This window comes from Plecotus auritus, assembly GCF_963455305.1.
Source record: "Plecotus auritus genome assembly, chromosome: 5".
In the NCBI taxonomy this organism is placed as follows: Eukaryota; Metazoa; Chordata; class Mammalia; order Chiroptera; family Vespertilionidae; genus Plecotus; species Plecotus auritus.
Window position 1 is genome coordinate 34,671,892 of NC_137776.1, and position 18,461 is coordinate 34,690,352.

The window sequence follows — 18,461 nt, forward strand, 5'->3', positions numbered from 1 at the left end:
TTGACCAGGGATGGAGCCCACAACCTGGGCTTGTGCCCTGACTGGGAAGTGAACCAGCAGCCCTTTGGTACACAGAATGACGCTCAACCAACTGAGCCACATGGTTAGGGCTTTTTACATGCATTTTTGTATAGCCTTTCAGTGGCTTCATGAAGGCTACTTATGTGCACCTAACTGCACACATGGAATCTTCATAGAGAGAAACCTCCAAAAATTGACCTGAACACAATTTGCAAGTCCATGAAACAAGCTTCCATCTTTCTGGTCCATAACATTTGGGAGTAATTCTGAGTCCAGTGGAAAGCATTTTAGTCCATTTTAGCTTCATGTAAATTGCACTTACCCACATACTTTCTTAGACATACATGCTTGGTACCCTATAAAGTTATTTGAAATAATATATTGTCTTATTTAATTAATGAGAGTCCTCAAGATAAGAGTTGCATTTTTTTTTACAATCTTTCCTTTTTCTCTCTTTCATGTGCTGATACATACTGATGCTTACATTTATGTAGATGATTTTCAGGGGTATATTGGGATCCTCTAAACGGAGAAACAGTTATCTACTTGGTAAGTTGAGATCCGTTCTTTTAAGTGTTTTTTTTTTTTCTTGAAACAACTTCATATTGAAGCTTTCTGTTAGTGAGTCATTTAAAACTAGATGTATCTATACATAACATTTGAACAACTACAGTCATTACAGAAAATAAACATTTTCTTTTATTTTTGTTTCTTTCTTCACACTAGGCAATAGCAATACAACCTTTCATTTAGGCGTTCCTCTGTGTTTATACAGAGGTTTTTCATGCATGATTTCATCTGATGGCCCCAACATCTCTGTCCAGTAGTCAGGGCAGATGTTGGTGTTCCCTTTGAGAGGGTCTGTAAACTTGAACAACCTTGGTCAACCCTCCTGAATGCATGACCTAAGCTGTGGGGCCCATATATGCAATAAGGTGAAGCTGGGAGGATCTGGACTAAAATTCATCTAACTGGCTGGGGCTGAATTGGGTAATCCTCCAGCCACGTGACTGGGCTGGACCATCATTTCCGACTCTTAATTGGGGGAGGGAGGCTCTCCTTTCTTTCCTTCTTGTGTGGCCTCTCATTTGAAGTAGGATGGGTTAGTGTTCTGTGGCTTAGGAACCATTTTTATGTTCCTGAGGCTTTTTCCTATTGGTGCTGATGGTGGTCAAACTCTTTGGTGATCTCCCACTTCCTCCTTGTTCAAGAGGCACATCTGGGGCATCAATAATAAAATCACAGAATGTTCTAGAAGTGACAAGGCCTTAAGGCTATTATTGTGTTCCAGATCTGGTTCCTGACAAACCCAGACGTGAACAGTTTTATGAACGGTCGCATGGTAAGTGGTCCTGTCTTCTTCCCAAGGTCAGTAGACCTTAGCTCATCAAGCCAGACTCTGTGGTAGCCATTTCATAGGAGATAAACCCATGAAATACAAACTATTTTAAGTGAATGAAATGATAGTAGTGTACTGCATAAACTTGCTTTGCAAATCATTCAAAAGGTAAACTTGCGGCATTAGGAACTCACTTAAATGTTATCAGGAGTTGAAATATCAAACCTGGCTTGGGAGATCAGTTTGACCTTTTTCCTGCCCCACATTGGGCATTTTCTGAATAATCCAAATTATTTTGATCTTCTCTTTGCCCTCCACTCTCAACTATATTTTGTGTTAAGCAGACATTAGTGGTATTTATTTTCTCCTGATTACGGATCAGTTTTCTTATTTAATCTTTGTGATGACTCTTTAAACCAGGTTATTGCCTGCTTATATAGAAGAAATGAGTAATAACTCAAGGTGTTAATTGTATGCACAAATACTCTGTACTAAATGCTAGACATGATTTCCTCCTTCAACCCTCACACCCATCCTGTAAGGCAGCACTGTGTTCCTTCCCATTTTACAGATGAGCAAACTGAGTTTCTGTAACTTGCCCAAGGCTACCCCCCTGGATGCATGACCTAAGTTATGGGACCCAGTTATGCAATAATGTGTAGCTGGGAAGATCTGGACTAATGCTCCTCTGACTGACTGGGGCTGAATTGGGTAATCCTCCAGCTATGTGATTAGGACTGACCAAAAGTTAGTGAGTGGCAGAGACAGGACTTTGATACCAATCTGCCACTCTAAAGCCTGTTTGTTTGTTTTTTGTTTTTCCTTCATGCTGTTTTCCAAAGGAATTGTGAAATTTACTCTATGTCCAGAGTTCTCCATCACAATGAATAAAACAGATATAAATATTTCGTTGAGTTCAATGTCTGATCCTCATTAGGCATGCTTACAATTTGAGGCTTGATTTAAGAAAAAAAAAAAAGCCCAAGTTTTAGACCTTCTCCATATAGTCACTTTGAAAGAATATACAGTTATTCCACTACTGTGACAACTGCTGAGAACATTTTTTGAATACTTCTTTTGAAATTGCCTTCAGAATCTCTGGCTCATTCTTTTGAATCTCTGTAGTGGTGGTAAATATTTGCCATTAGATTTGATTTTAGAAATAGCCCAAAGACATTTGGCAATCAGTCTTACCCTAAACTTAGTACCTTAAAGCAACAATTGTTTATTAGCATAGTTTTTGAGGGTCAAGAACCCAGAAGCAGCTTAGTTGGGCATGTCTGGCTCAGAGTCTCTAAAAACAAAGTTACAGACAAGATGTTGACTAGGGCTGTGATGTCATCGGAAGGCTTGCCTGGGGCAGAAGGATTCACTTCCAAGGTTACTCACCTGCTTGTTGGCAGGCCTCAGATCTTCATGGGCTGTTGGACTAAGGGCTTCAGTTTCTCATCATACGGGCCTTTCCACGGGGCTGTCTGAATATCTTCAAAGTGTGACAGCTGGCTTCCCCCAAGAAAATGGAGGGAGGGAGGGAGAGAGAGAGAGAGAGAGAGAGAGAGAGAGAGAGAGAGAAGTGAGCAAGCAACAGAGCACCCATGACAGAGGCAAAGTCTTTTATGAGCTAATTCCGGGAGTGATAGACCACCATTTCTGCATATTTATTGATCACACAGACCACCCCTGGTTCAGTGTGGAAGGGGCATGCCCAAGAGTGTGAACAACCAGGAGGCCATCTCGGAGGTTGGCTACCACACTGGGGAAATGCCATTTGGGATGAGAAATATATGGATATAAATTAATGTGACTGGTCCTTTTTATGTGTCTCATGAGGTAATTCCAGAGCTGAATTCTAAAAACATCTTGGGCTTTGGGCGCATCATGGACACAGATGTGCAGCTCTCTCGGAGATGGCTTTGAACATGACAATTTAGTTCAATGCAGCAAATCCGTGTGACAAGCACTGGGCAGAGCCATAGAGACTGAAAGAGAAATAGACAGTCCATGCCCTCGAGGGTTTACACCTGTGACTGAGACAGATCACAGGCAGTGGAGAGAAATAAGCGCTGGGCTCAGCAGTTAACACCATGCAGAACAGGGTGCAGGAGAGCTTGATAAGGAAGACGAAATTGTCATGTTCTCACGGCAGGATGGGTTCTGGTTATGCTAGTCACAATCCTTCTTATCAATTTATTATCACGTGGCCTGTGAATGACAGAGCCTATGCATTCCTTTTCTCTCTTTAGAGATCATGAGAAGGGTCTTTCCCCCTGGAGATAGAAGGTACCCGAACCAGTGGCACAGAGCGAGAGTAAATACTGGCTTTGAGTAGCAGTCTTGAGGTAAGAGAACATAGGTAAAAACGTGTATTTAGAGACAGACACTGTTGGAGTGAATGCCTTCAAACTGCAACTCCCACACCTTCAAACGTCTGTGCTTCGCAGTTTACCTCCCATCCTCGCCTTTCTACCATCTCTTCCCCTTTCAGACACTGCTCCTCCTTCAGCTCTTCACTCTTGCTTCCTCAGGCTCTTTCCTGTGGCTTTTGTATTTGCTGCCACTGATGTGATCAAGTTGTTCCACTTTAAGAGCAAACAAACAAATAGCAAACAAGAGACCATTCCCTTCCTTTGATGCAGTGTCCCTTCCACCCTCCCTCTTTCTCTGCTAAGCTTCTTGCCACAGTGTCTATGGCTCCTGATCAACCTCCTTGCCTCCCGTTCACTTTTCTGCTTTTTGAAAACTGGATTCTAATCCTGCAAATCTGTGAAATCTGATCTGCCTTCCTTTTCTCCATCGGTAATTTAAACCCTGTGATCATTTGTATTATTTCTGCAACCCAATTCTTTCCTTCTAATGTAGATTACTCTGTCATCTCTTCCACTTGCCTGACTTTCATCATTACGCAGTTATTTCCAAGTCCACATCTCTTGCCCTGCTCCATCTGGGATCCAGTCCCTGATATCAACTGCCCACTAGATGTAGTTGCTATGGAAACCTTGGGAGCAAATGAAACTCAACCAGCCTCCTCTCCAGCTCCCTTCCTCAATTGAAGACACCACCACTCACCTAATTTTCACAAGTTCACAATTTTAGAGCATCATGGACTCTTCCTTACCCTCTGTCTTCTCCCAATATTGGCAAATTATTGATTTTGTCCACACATTTTCTCTGGTATTGGCCCAGGTCCTGGTCCCATGATGTCTACCTTGCATGTACTTGGGTTTATCTGGAAACACAGAGGAGACTCTGGTCCTGCTCTACTTAAACCCCCTAATGTTTGCTTCACTTATGGGATAAAGCAGAGGTGTGCAAAAGTCAGATCCTGAGCCAAGAGGAGGTGTTGTGGGGAGATGGAGGTAGCCCTGACTTCCAAACCTACATTGAGTATCTAGTCTCATGGGTATATTAACTCTCAGTTACTAGGGATTGGAGCAATGCAGCTATGGGTTTCCGAAGGCATTGGTAAAGGGACATCATGAAGGACACAAAGGAATGTTGGTATACAATCATAAGTACTGATTCAGAGAGCATTCATTTTTACACACACACACACACACACACACACACACACGTTAATAATAATGCTTGGGCTTCCAGGGCTTTAGATTCACATAGCACCACATGCCTTTAGGATAAAGTCCGAACTCCCTACCATGGCCCACAAAGACCTTGGTGACCTGGCCCCGCCTACTTCTTTAGCCTCATCTCTCCCAAGTCCCCTGAGCCCCTAAGCTCTGGCAGTACTCAAATACTGGCAATTTCTCCTGCTGTGACCTCCACCTGGAACATCCACCTGGCTAATTCCTCCTCACCACTCAGGTCTCACCTCAGTGGCCCCTCCCAAATCAGAGCTACATCTCTTTAGGGCCTCCCTCAAGTCCTCATTCCGGACATGCAATTGCTTGTCTCCTTTCTGCCCGCTCTGCCCCACCCGACTCCTGGGCACAGAGCTCAGGGAGTTTCCCTGCCATCGTTTCCCAGTGTCCTGCACAGAGCAGAGCACACAGCAAGCATTCAGGAAGTGTTTGTTGAGTGAATGATGGAATTCTTCCCTTTGGGCTCTTGAGATTCTTTTATTACAGTAAAAAAAAACAACACACACAACAGCTAAGCATAGTATAATTAATTTGTAACCATTGGAATTTGAAAGAAGTCAACTGACTTTACTAAAATAGAAGGAATTTACCAGTGAGGTTGTATTGGATGAAAAATACAAATAGTAGGTTTTCTTTTTCATTTATGTGCCCCTGAATATAAAAACCAGCTTTAGCCAAGATCAAGAAACTACTCATTATGAAGAAACAGACTCATCATATTCCTTTTTTACAAACTTAAATCATTTCTTTTTGCATTGCAGAACATCCTCAGGGTAAACAATAGAGTTCTCAATGATTTGGCTGTATTTTATTATTAATGATATGCTTATATTGGCCATGCATACATATGTATTGCTATATAAATTCATGACCTGATTTCTATGAAAAAAAAATGATCACTTCAAAAATGTCTTTTTTTACTTGATTTTTTTTTTTTCAGAGAGAGAGAGAGAGAGAGAGAAATATTTGTTGTTCCACTTGTTTATGCATTCATTGGTTGTTTCTTGTATGTGCCTGACCAGAAATTGAACTGCAACCTTGGCATATTTGGATGATGCTCTAACCAACTAAGCTACCCAACCAGAGCCAAAAAAACATAGCTTTAATGACAGCACAGACAAAAGGTCAAAGGCTGCCACTCTGGCCTGGGCATTGACTTTGACTGAAGTCCTGGTCTGTCTCTGCCCTCCTGTGACATTCTGCAGGGCAAGTGTTCACATGGTGCTCTAAGTTTGCTAGAATCATAAAACAAGGCTGGAAAGGCTCCTACAGGGAATCTAGTGAGGAAGTTGACTCACAGGGTCTGGAATCAGCAGGCCTGGCTCTCAGCCCCATCTGCCATTTAGGAGCTGGGACAGTGACCCAATCCCTTAACCTGTATAGCTCAGGTCCTTCAAAGATTTATAGTTGTTATCATTTACTGGACCATGAACTCCTTGGGGATGTCTTAGTTTGTTATCCTTCTTTTCTTAGTCTAACAATAAGAAAATATAATTAATGGTACTATCTTAAATTAACAATAACAATAACCTTTGTTTCATAATGCTAAAAAATGGTGTCGAGAATATAATATGGGTTCAACCAGGTTGGAAGGAAGGAAGAAAAGAAGGAAGGAAGGAAGGAAGGAAGGACTGTACAATTAAATCAGGTTGCTTTTCTAAATTATAAAAGTCACATTTCCCATGGGGAGCTTTCTGTTTTTCTTTTTCTTTCTCCCCTCCCCCTTTTTTAAAATTTCAGAGTGGAAGACAGAGAAACATCAATGCATGCCCCCTACTAGGGATCTTGCCCATAACCCGGGCACGTGCCCTTGACTGGAACAGAACCTAGGACTCTTCAGTCCGCAGGCCAATGCTATATCCACAGAGCCAAACAAGCTAGGGTTCCTGTGGGGAGTTTTCTGAAGGCGGAGATGTGGGCTCACACAGCACAGAAGCCTCAGAGCCTGGCTCAGTCTCTGGAACAAAATAGGAGCCGAGGAAGTGTTTTTGAACCATAACAAACACTGTTCTAGGATTCTCTCAGGTTGCTAGAAAACCATGTTATCTATCAGAGTGGCTAGTGGAAGGTATTATTTAAACCAAGAGCTCTGAAATGTTTTTGTATTTGCTGTTCTAAAATAGGAACTATGGCAAGTCAGCCCCCCTCACATTGGCCAGGCTCTATGTGAGGGTCTCACACTTTCTGGATTGTTATTGCTGGATTCGCCCAGACATTTTCATTACATAGGGGCTGGAAGACCACAAACCTCACCAACTGCCCCCAAACCACAGCAGCGTGAGTGACACATGTTCCTTTATATCGATTGTCCATTGGTGTGGAATTCTTAAACTCCATGCCCCAGACCAGCAAAAGAGGTGATTCTTATTGAGGCCTTTTGGCAGTTACTATAGGGTGCGAAGAATCAGTCTTGTGGTTTTATCAATTTGTTTGACACATGTTCACCAAATGCCTGATTCTTCCCCATCCCCTGCACCAGAGCATATCAGAACTGCCAAGCGTGCTGGGGTCCATGTTTGGACCCTTCATGTACTTGGCCTTCTATAAATCTTGCAGCAGTTCCAGCAACTGCTGTCATCATTGTCTCCCTTCCATGGATGAGGAAGCTGAGTCTCAGAGGCCCCTGCTCTCGGAGGCGGGGCTGGCATTGGGGAGTAGCTCTTGATGTCTATCTGTATGTCTCCAAAGCCCCTCTATTCCTCCCTGTGATGCTCTATCTCATGACAATATCTCCATGTTTAGAAAACAGCACAAGAGGACAAAACCTCAGGACTATTTGTCTAAAATACATTTGTCGTGTGCTGGGTGAAGCCAACTAGAAGGCAAGGACTTAGATCGATTGGAAGTGTTGACAACATACCTACCTGCCATCAACTACGTGGGGGTGGCCCTAAAACATGTGCCTCTTAGTGAACTTGCTGAGTGGTTTCCATACCAAGTATCAGACCCATTAGTGACTTTTGTCGTGAGCTCCCATGACTGCCCACCTACTAGGGAAGCCAAACACCCCTATCCCCTCGTAAGATAGGAAAGACCCAGCCTGTGCTACGGAGGGAGGTGTATACCTGGCTAAAGGTGACTATTTACTCACAATCTGAGATCCACTCGCTGTGCACCTGCTGATGACTCCCCAAGTACAGTCCATTCTCCTTGCTATTAGCAGTAGTTCTGCTCTGTAAAATCAGTGAAAACACCGAATCAGTGGGTCCTGTGGGAAGTACAAGTTTCGGTTATTGCCAACCTCCAGTCACATTCATGGAATTGCATTGACTGTGCTGTATTCTGCTTCTGTCTTCTCCACTAGGTTTGCGATTCTTTCTTTCCTCCCTCCCTCCCACCCTCCCTCCTTCCTCTCTCCCTCCCTCCCTCCCTCCCTCCTTCCTTCCCTTTCTTTCTTATTGGAGATCGGGATTACACCTTACTGATCTTTGTAATCCCCCCCAAGAGATACTCAATGCGTACATGTTTATTGAATGGATGAATGAATGAATGAATGAATGACTCGACCCACACAGCCTCAGTTGATCAAAGCTGAGGCCAGCCTACCCCTTTACTGGCTTGACTGGTTCCTTCCCTCCCAGCCTCCCACCACCAGCTGTTCCTTAGACCAGCCTGAGTCCCAGCATGTGGCTGCAGCCTTTCCTCAGGGCTCCTCTGGACCTTCCCTTTTTGAGACATGAGCATCCTATCTGGGGCTGTGTCTCCATTACCTGGACTCTAGGTCCTCCTCTTCTCCCTGCAGGTGTCCCTCATTCTTTCCTGTGTTTGAGGAGCTGGCCACGTTGCCATCTTGGGTTCCATGTTGAATGGCACCCAGGACTCCTAGGCCCCCCAGGCCCCGTGCCTCCATGGTAAGAATGTGAAATGCACAGCACAGGGTCTAATCATCTTGTCCTTCTCTCCTTTAACAGCAAAAGTTCCAGTGAAGAAAGATGCTTCATGAATTGTGTAATTTTCCTTTTGGTTGGTTGCAGTCCTTAATAAATGTCTTACTTTTTCTCTTTCATTGCCTGATTTTCTAAAAAAAATAAAATAATAAAAAAATAGGAGTAACTATCACACTTTTAGATAAGGAGCTAATGCCATGAGAGTTTAGCCAAGGATTTTAGGAGCTGAGACGTATAAAGCGGTGTGTTTAGCATAGTTATGTCAAACACCTGTCTTAAATCATACAATGGTCATAATTCCTTATTCCTACCAAGACAGGCAGTCCCAGGCAGCTCAGTGTCAAGGAGTGTCTTTCCTTTTGTGACTAATTTTAATTAAAAAAAGAAAAAAGAAATCACCTGGTGATTAAGGGACAAGAGGCAATCTCCTCCCCCACCAAAATGCTGCCATTGCTTCTTTTCCTTCAGATTTCTTAGGCCACAGAGTCAATAGCAAAGCTGGCTTTCTGTCAAAGCAGGTATTGCCAGAAAAGAACCAAGGACTGTGTCCCTGAGCCACTTACTTAGAAATCTGTCCCAATTAGGTGCCCCAGTTTGGAGCCAGGCATTTCTGCAGCCAGTCTGTTGTGGGAATGACAGTAGTGAGAGGTCTGGAAGATTCAAGAATTCCCAAATTGGAATGCAGTCCCTTGCCAGTGAGACTGAAACCACACCTGTTTCCATGGCTTTCCATGAAGATGTCAGGAGGTCCTGAGGACTATTTTCAGGACCGATGATACTCTAAGTCATTATCAGGCATTTGCACCTCGATTTAGATGGGGCTGTCTATTCCTGCACTGTAGCAAACTGCTCTACTTATCACAGCTTCTAAGTGTTGGACAAGGCTATTGTCTACCTCACCCCCACTCATCTTCTCTATTTTTTCAAAACTTTCCTGGATATTCCCATACGCTTTTTAAAATTTCAACTTTAAGATCAGCCTGTCAAGTGATGAACAAAAATTCTGTTGATATTTTAAATCAATTTAATGACATCAAATTTGTAGATTAAATTCGAAAACAGATGTCTTTAGACTTTTGAGTTTTGCTTTATAAGAATAAGATATACATTTCCATTTACTGAAATCTTTTTGTCCCTTAATAGAGTTTAAGTGTGTGTGTGTGTGCATTTGGCATATTTCTTTTATAATTTATTTATTGGTATTATTCTTTTTGTTGTGATTATAAATGAGATTTTTTTTGTCATTATATCTTATTATATAAAACTGACTAATCTTTATTAAGCTTTTGGCCTGTCTTCCTACTGAAATCTTACATTATTTTTAATAGGTCTTCAGTTGATACTCTAGACTCTAGCAGTGGTCGGCAAACTGTGGCTCGTGAGCCACATGCGGTTTGCGAGCTGCGGTTTGCCACTCTGTTGACTAATGAGTTTGCCGACCACTGACCTAGACTCTCAATTCCAATAATTACAGGCTGTTGTTGTTCCTTGTGATTAAGCCCCTACCAGTGGTCGGCAAACTCATTAGTTAACAGAGCGGCAAACCGCAGCTCGCGAGCCGCATGTGGCTCGCGAGTCGCAGTTTGCCCACCACTGCTCTAGAGTATTCCATGTATACACTGTAACTTCTGCAAGTAATATTAATTTTGCCTCTTCTTCATTTTTTGAATGTCAATGTCTTTTTTATGTTCTTTTAATATATTCCCACAGGGTTAGAGCAGTGGTTGGCAAACTCATTAGTCAACAGAGCCAAATATCAACAGTACAATGATTGAAATTTCTTTTGAGGGCCGAAAACCGACTTCTGCACATGGGCCACGAAGTTTCAATCACACTGTACATGTGCGCCGCACATGGTATTCTGTGGAAGAGCCACACTCAAGGGGCCAAATAGCCGCATGTGGCTCGCGAGCCACAGTTTGCTGACCACTGGGTTAGAAGACAGTACGATAATAAGCATCCTGGTTTTGTTTCTCACTTAGAATTCTAAGAAGCATTTTAATGTCTCATCAGTAAGCACAATGCTGGCTTCTGGTTTGGTGTCTATTTTTAATCATATTAACGTTTTATTTATCCTTTCATTGTTAAGAGTTTAGAGCATAAGTGTATATTGAACTTTATCAAAACATCTTTTGAAACTTGTCTGTTTTGAATTTTTCACATTTGTCTTCTTCGATAAAAATATGGTGACTTATGTTAATCTATTGCCTATATTGAACCATCTTTGCATTTCTGGAACATCCCTGCTGGGTTACAGTTTGCTATTCTTTAAATAGACTGCCACTAGTTATCACTGTTTTGTGTAGGCTGTTGATACCAACCTTCATGAGTGAGCATGATCTGCCGTTGATTTGTGTGCTGTCTTTGTCTGATTTGGGGATCAATGTTGCGAAACCCAAGATATCTTGCATCTCCATAGCATCTCCCCTGCCCACCAACTCCCAATGTTGCGTCGTGTATCTGGCCATGGAGCTGTCTGGTTTGTTCTGTGGATTGTGTGAGCCCATGACCTCCCCAAGCACAGTCACCTGCCCCAGCTCAGCTCCTGCCTGCTTCTAGCACTGCACTCCCCTGGGAGTGAGCAGGTCATCAGGAAGAGAAACACTATGGAGACATGGGCTCATGGGTGATTGGCAACAAGGGAGACCTTATAAACGATGCACACTGAGGGTACAGAACCCACACCCGCTTTGTGCTCAGCTACATTTGTTCTAAGAACAAACGTGATCTGATTCCTTCAGGCCAGAATTCAGGTGAGCAATTTGCTGTTAAAAAAGGAGACCTGTCTTATGGCTGAGTAGTATTTAATTGTGTATATGTACCACATCTTCTTTATCCAGTCCTCTATCACAGGGCACTTTGTCTGTTTCCATGTCTTGGCCACCATGAAAAATACTGCAATGAACATAGGGATGCATATATCTTTGTGTATAAATGATTTAGAGTTTTTCGTGTATACACCCAGGAGAGGAATTTTTGGGTCGTATGGTAGCTCTATTCTTAAGATGGTGCTATATACAGATTTTGTAACTTAGAAATCCACACATGAAACCTATATGTTCATGTTGACCAATGTCACCCCAATAAAATTTAAATTAAAAAAAATCATTACAATGTCAAAAAAAAGGAGACCTCATGGCTTTCCTTTGAACAATGAACACCTGTCCTCCCAACTGCCGCCTCTATAGAAATCCCCTATGAGACAAGCATCTGTACACCTTTCCATAAAAATGGCAGAGTGCCAGACATTTTTATGCAGAACAATTTTGGCCTCTCCTCAGAGGCAGGTGTGACCAGAGCCAACCTGTCTGGAGTGGCTTTTGACGTGGGAATCCTCAGCAGCGTCAACAAGCAAAGCGATGTTATGTTACTGGGCTCCGCCCCTGGGAACCAGCGCATGCCTTTACGGAGGGACCGAGCTTACCTTCCTTGTCCCTTCATAGCTTGGATTAAAAATTGCCCAGAGTTCAAATATTTAATGTTCTTCCTTATTTCCCATTCCTGGAATGTCTCGTTGTGGCATGGCTTGTGGCCAATGTGTGGTGTTCCTCCCTCACCAAGTACTGGGCAAGGTCTCACTTTGGGGCTACTTCAGCCCCAACATGCACCTGTGACCTTTGCACCTTTGGGGCAGCTTCCTAGGGTGTTCTGTATTGCATTATTTTTCCTTTCTGGGCCACAGCAAGAGATTTAGTTTTTATCATATGATCAATTTTCTACACATTTCATAGCACGTGGTCTGATTTGTTCTGTGACCGTGGGGGCGTTGGCAGGTCAGAGGCAGCGGGGCAGGGGCAAAGGAAGAATCGTCCTACAGAATGTCCTGCGCTGCAGGTGCCTACTTGTGGCCTTTCAAAAATGAAGCTCAGACAGGTCAGCTCTGAGTTTCTGGATTTCCTCTTTCCTTCTTGCTTCATTTTCCTTCCTCAACTCCTGTCTTCTCCTTCCCTGGGCTCTGATACATTGTCTTCAGCAACCCCCAGAAGGCAAGCTGGGGATTTTTCATCCTGTTCAACCATCCTGTGTGAAGAGCTCTGTTTTATGGGAAGAAGGCTTATATCTCTGACATCTTCCCTCTTATCCCTAAAAAAAATTATAATAATTAAATCTTTAGAAAGTTAACCAATGGGTCTGAAATTCTCTCAAAGAGCATGCCAGACAAACATTGGCTTGATGGGTCACTCTGGCCATCCACTGTCATGTGTGATTCTTACAAAACCACTGCCAGCCCTGCGGCAGCCCACCTGCCCTCTCATATGTGTGCATGAAGGTGACCCCATGCATTTGGTTCTCTGAATCTGCCATGGGGACCCCATGAGGGTTGGGGAACTGTTTTACCCTGAAGGGCCCTATTAAACATTCATGGTGTTTCCCATCTATTTTCTTCTTCCCTAGACCGAAGGCCTAGACCTCCAAGCTTATGAAATTAGATGCAAAGCTGGAGTTCCTTCCAAGTTTTCCTTAGCCCATGACATTGGCATTCTTTCTTTTCATATCCAAATAGATACTCCCTTGGCTATCATTCAACAGAAAACTGGCATCCACTGAAAGCCAAACAAAACCAGCTAAAAAAAAAAAAAAACAACAACAAAATGAACCAGCACAGAAGACATCTGAGCCTTATTTTCTCTGACCTGAGAGGTTGAGGGGGAAGGGAGAAAGACAGCAGGCTGCCTGGGCACCCAGCTGCCTCAGGCCTCGGAGACCTCCGTACTAGATAGGAGAGCCCTAGTGCTCTCTCCAGGTCCCTGTAACCAGGTCACAGTGACACCAGGAAATGTGTGTTGTTCTCTAGGCAGAAGCAACGTGGCTGTTGCTGCTGCTTCAAAGGTAGAGCTCAGCATGGCTGCCGCAACTGCTGAAGGCTGCCCACTCTCTCCACCCTTTCTTCCCTGCTTTGCAATAGTGAGTCCTCTCTTAGGTCTCCTTCTAAGGGCCTCTGAGGGTGCATGTGGTCACTGCTTCCCATTCAAGCCACAAATTGGGTTAGCGACATTCCATTTTCAACTCTACAAGTTAGCTCTACCCACATTTAAAGATAATGCATTGCATAGTAAAAGAAAGCATTACATTTAAAAAATAAATAAAATTCACCCAAAATTCCCACCACCTACATTTGTCTCTTGAGTTCCTTTTAAAATTGATTATGAAAATGTGCTTCTGACCAAGGATGAGATGCTGGCGGCCCCACCTTCTTTTCTGATCACTGTCAGATAATAAAAAGCTCTGTGGTTAATTTTAGTCCTAAAACAGACTCAGGTCTTTAATTAGAATAACACCATGTTGTAGGGTATATATGCATATTACATACTAACATATACATATTAGCATATGTCCTATGATATAGTCAAAACTCTAAGGCGGGTGTCACTGTCTTCTCTTTTGTCTCAGACACATTCTGAATTAGTCTGCAGCAGGGAAGGGATATGGTCTGTCCTCACCCTCACTCTGCAAGGTGAGGGAGGGGTCTGCACAGTTCTTTGGGGGCTGGGTAGCTCTGCATCCTGGGGCCCCGCATAGGAAGGCTGGTTCTTCCATTCAGGTTTCTGTAGAAATGCCCACTGCTCTCTCTCCTGGGGTTCCTTTGGCCCTGGCCTAAACAGACACAGCTCCATGCCACATGGTCCCTGTGACTCCCCACTCAGTCCCAGGTATTCCTGCATCACTCCCACCCTCCCTCTCTAGGTCTTCTCACCCCTCCATGGAGCCACACTAGATTGACTCAAGATGCCCCCTGCCAGCTGCCCTGGGTTGAATAGTGCCCGCCAAAATTCATGTCTTCCCAGAATATCAGAATGTAACCTTATTTGGCCATAGGGTCTTTGCAGATATAATTAGTTAAGATGAGTTCATACTAGATTATGGTGGGCCTTCTAAGAAAATGTCCTTATAGGAAAACAGAGACACAGAGACAGAGGGAATAAGTTCGAGTGACAATGCAGGTACAGACAGAGATTGGTGTGATGTGTCTACAAGCCAAGGAAGGCCAAGGATTGCCGGAGCAAACAGGAGCCAGGAGCAAGGCCTGGATGGGGTTCTCCTTCAGAGCCTCCAGAGGAACCAACTCTGCAGAACCTCTGCAGTTCTAAGTCACCCAGCATGTGGGACTTCCTTATGGCAGCCCGGGACATGAATGCACTGACTTCCCCCATTTACCCACATCTGGTCCCAGAAAACACCCACCTGCCCTGTGCCCTGATAAACCCTGGAGGTCCCCCAAAGGCAGCCATCCCCTGGCCTTGCCTCCAAAGTCTTTGGTCAGCTCTTGTCCTCTCCATTTCCTAGTGGCAGTTGGAGCCCATTTTTCCTTCCCAGTTGTGGATCAGACACCAGTCTTTGGAGTCACTCGACTGCACTTGGACCCCCCTGGGCTATGGGTTGGGCACTAGCATGCCCTCTCCTCTCCCCATGGGTGGGTTTGCACAGCAGCCAACCACTCTCTGCAAAGAGACTCTTCATAGTCTCCTCAGAGGAGGAGACTGCTCCTCCATTGATCCCTTTGCAAAGCTGGCCTTGCTAAGAGGTCCGTGTGCTGGGCCATGAGCTCTCCTTCATTCCCTTTGAAATTCTGCATATGGGTGGGGGAGGAGGGTAGTGGTGGAGTCTTTTCACACTCATTTTGTTTCCCAAGTTCCATCCTAACATCCTATTACATGTGGTATGTATATAAATATGGTTTTACATTGTTGAGGTGGGAATGTACAAAGTCTTTATGGAAGCATTTCTGGCTCATTGTAATTTATCGAATTGTGCCTTCCCCCCAAAAAGACATGTCCTCCCAGAATCCATGAATGTGATCATATTTGGTAAAAGGGTCTTTGCTGTTATAATTAATCTGAGGATTTCGAGACAGGATCCTTGAATTTAGGGTGGATCCTAAATCCAATGACAGGTGTCCTTATAATAAGAGAGGAAGGCATAGAGATACAAAGAGGAGAAAGCGAGGTGTAGAAGGCACAGATGGGACTCATGAAGTCCCAAGCCAATGGACACCTGGAGCCTCTAGTGGCTGGAACAGGCAAAGAAGGGTTCTCCCCTAAGCCTTGGGTGGGAGCTGGCCCTGCAGACCCCATGGCTGACACCTTAATTCCAGACTTCCAGCCTCCACAGGTGTGAGGGAATAACATTTTTGTGGTTTTAAGTCACTCAGTTGTGGTGATTTGTTATGACAGCCCTAGAAAAGTAACACACTAATTATATTATAAACATTTCCCCATGTTATTAGACATTGTGGCAATTATTTTTAATGATAACACACTATTCTGTAGTATAAGGAAGCCAAATCAACACTCTATTGTAAAATGTTGAATATTTGAAAACTGAACTAACTAAATAATAAGGAATTAAATGCACTTGAATGTACCTTTTGAGTACCTGGTAATTTCCTTAGGAAGATTTCCCAGTGGTGGAACTGTTGGGTTGAAGGCTACACCCTCCGCTCTGCCTGTACCTTCCCTGCCTGAAGTCTATTGCTCAAAACCTGTAATTTCTGTAGCTATTATTTTATGCTGGTTGGTACATGACATGTAATAACCCCGTGACTCATTTCTATAACAATTCTTACAGATGCTGGTCTGTGAGCATGAAAAGTAGCCTTCCGAAAACAAGGCAGAACCCGGTACTTAGCCTGTCTGGGTTACCCGTCTGATATATTTCAGTCACAATTAGCTCACGTCCTTCAATTTGGTGCCAGGTGTGTATTAAAAATGTGTTTCTTTGTGCTTTTCCTTTTATTGGTCTCTACTCTAAAAGCAAGCCCTGAAATACAGCAAGTTGTCCTTAAATCAAACATGTCTTGGGTCAGCTCCCTCCTCCATCTCCAATACTTAATAGCATAAATGTCATAGAAGTCTTTGGCATTTTGTTCTGAAGAAGTCAGAATTGAAAAAAATTGCTGAAAATTCTATATACCAGGAGGTAAAGAATCTGTGGTTCAGCTTGTAGTCTGCTAACATCTAAAGATTTTGACTTGAGAATGTTTGTATCCCTTAACCTTGGTGACATAATCTGGATAGTGAGAGCAGTGGGCTGAATGAACTCTCACATTTTCAAGATTCTGTCCCCCTCTAATGCTTAAATGGCCCGTTTCAAGGCCTTTGCATGTTCATGTCTAAGTACTGGGGCAAACGTGTCTGATTCACATCAGCCTTCATATGCACACCAGTCAGAGATGGGACCGAAAATGAATGCCTGGCCAAAATAACAACCTCAAAATCCTGATCACATTAAACCAATGCAATTGTACCAGGAGCTTAACATGTTTATTCAGTCCAATAAAACATCTGATTTTTACACAAACTGCTATCTTGAACACAAGGCTATAATTAGAGCTGATAAAATAAATCATAGAATCATTATTCAGCCAGCTATTACGTATCATTGGTATGTTTATAAGAGACTGTGACCTACCATAAGCATGTCTATATGATGTCTATATAATTCTGACCTGAAATCTAAAAATGACTTTAATAATTTAGTCTAGAAAGAAACTGATTAATATAATCAAATAGGGGACTTATTATTAGTTTGGCTAATTACTGTGGAATAATACTGCTTGATTCTAAGAGAGAAACATAGCAATATGCACATATACACATACATACAATGTATAAACACACGCAGCACACACATGCACACACACGTACACACAGTGCATAAACACACATGGGCACACACTAAATAGCATAAAACACACAGAGGAGAATCTTTACCTTCTTCTCCTACCTTTCTGCTTCTCCTCTTCCTTGAGAAGTGATAGCACCCCCACACATCACAAAGAAAAATGACATTTCCACCCAACAGCCTTTTGGGTGGCACTACCACCGGCTATGTGCTGGCAACCATATTCTCCACCCCAGCCCCCCTGCATCAGGCACAAGCAACACATTTGGAATCTGGAAGCCACAAGAGATGATGATAGTGGGAATAGCACAGGCATAGGCACAAAAAGCCAGCTTAGATACCTAGGATGTTCCAGCAGGAAGGGATAGACAGGTGACCTGTCTCCACCCCTGCTTTGAACCATTGGGAGCCTGAGATCCAGGCAGCCATGAACCTGAGTCACAGCCAGAGATGGGATTTAAATTCAGGGCCTCCAACTCCCAGGTCACATGCTATCTAGGGGTCAGAACTTACAAGGCCCACAGTCCAGTTACCAATAACCATAGGGGTCATTGGGCGCCACTGTCTTAAAGAAGGAAGCCTGGGCCTCAGGGAAGAGGGTGCCCCCTATATTCCTGGCAGTGTGGCCCCAGGAGAAGGACCATTTTTCTGCCTCTGGAGTTCCAACAGCCATGTCTGCACCACTGCTCAAGGCTGTGGGCCCGCCTCCCAGGAGCCCCGTTTTCGGAACACAGAGCAGGATGGCATGCTTCAGGGGGCAGCCTCACCTACAGAGAGCCCTCTGTCTTCCCTTTGCTGGTGGCCATTAGGTGATGTCAGCCTGCCGTCCTGGTGAGCAGACCTTCCCTGTATGCTCTTCAGCTTCCATTATGTGACCAGTTTGTGTTTTACTCTGGGTTTTCTCCCATGTCTTGCTCTTCCTCTGAAGAAGGCCACCTTTTGCCATCTCAAACTGAGAACCCAGACTATTTTTGCAGAACTGCCTGGCTGGCGCCC

General features: G+C 43.7%; 1 protein-coding gene across 7 annotated transcripts in view; it reads left to right on the forward strand.

Moving 5' to 3' along the window:
• The window catches only part of SPP2 (secreted phosphoprotein 2), a 37,499-nt gene that overhangs the window by 8,842 nt on the left and 10,196 nt on the right, over window positions 1–18,461 (forward strand). For 3 of the 7 annotated variants that reach the window (XR_013960663.1, XR_013960664.1, XR_013960665.1), the window contains exons 5-8: window positions 516–570; window positions 1,313–1,363; window positions 3,604–3,699; window positions 16,410–16,536. Coding sequence is in view for 3 of the 7 variants with exons in the window: in XM_080669605.1 (XP_080525731.1) it covers window positions 516–570; window positions 1,313–1,363; window positions 3,604–3,689 (192 nt within the window). In the remaining 4 variants the exon portion in view is untranslated. Of the gene's footprint in view, window positions 1–515; window positions 571–1,312; window positions 1,364–3,603; window positions 3,714–7,079; window positions 7,234–8,867; window positions 9,899–10,553; window positions 11,962–16,409; window positions 16,537–18,461 lie in introns of those variants that run through there. The other 4 variants (XR_013960666.1, XM_080669605.1, XM_080669604.1 and 1 more) reach the window with 4 other exon arrangements.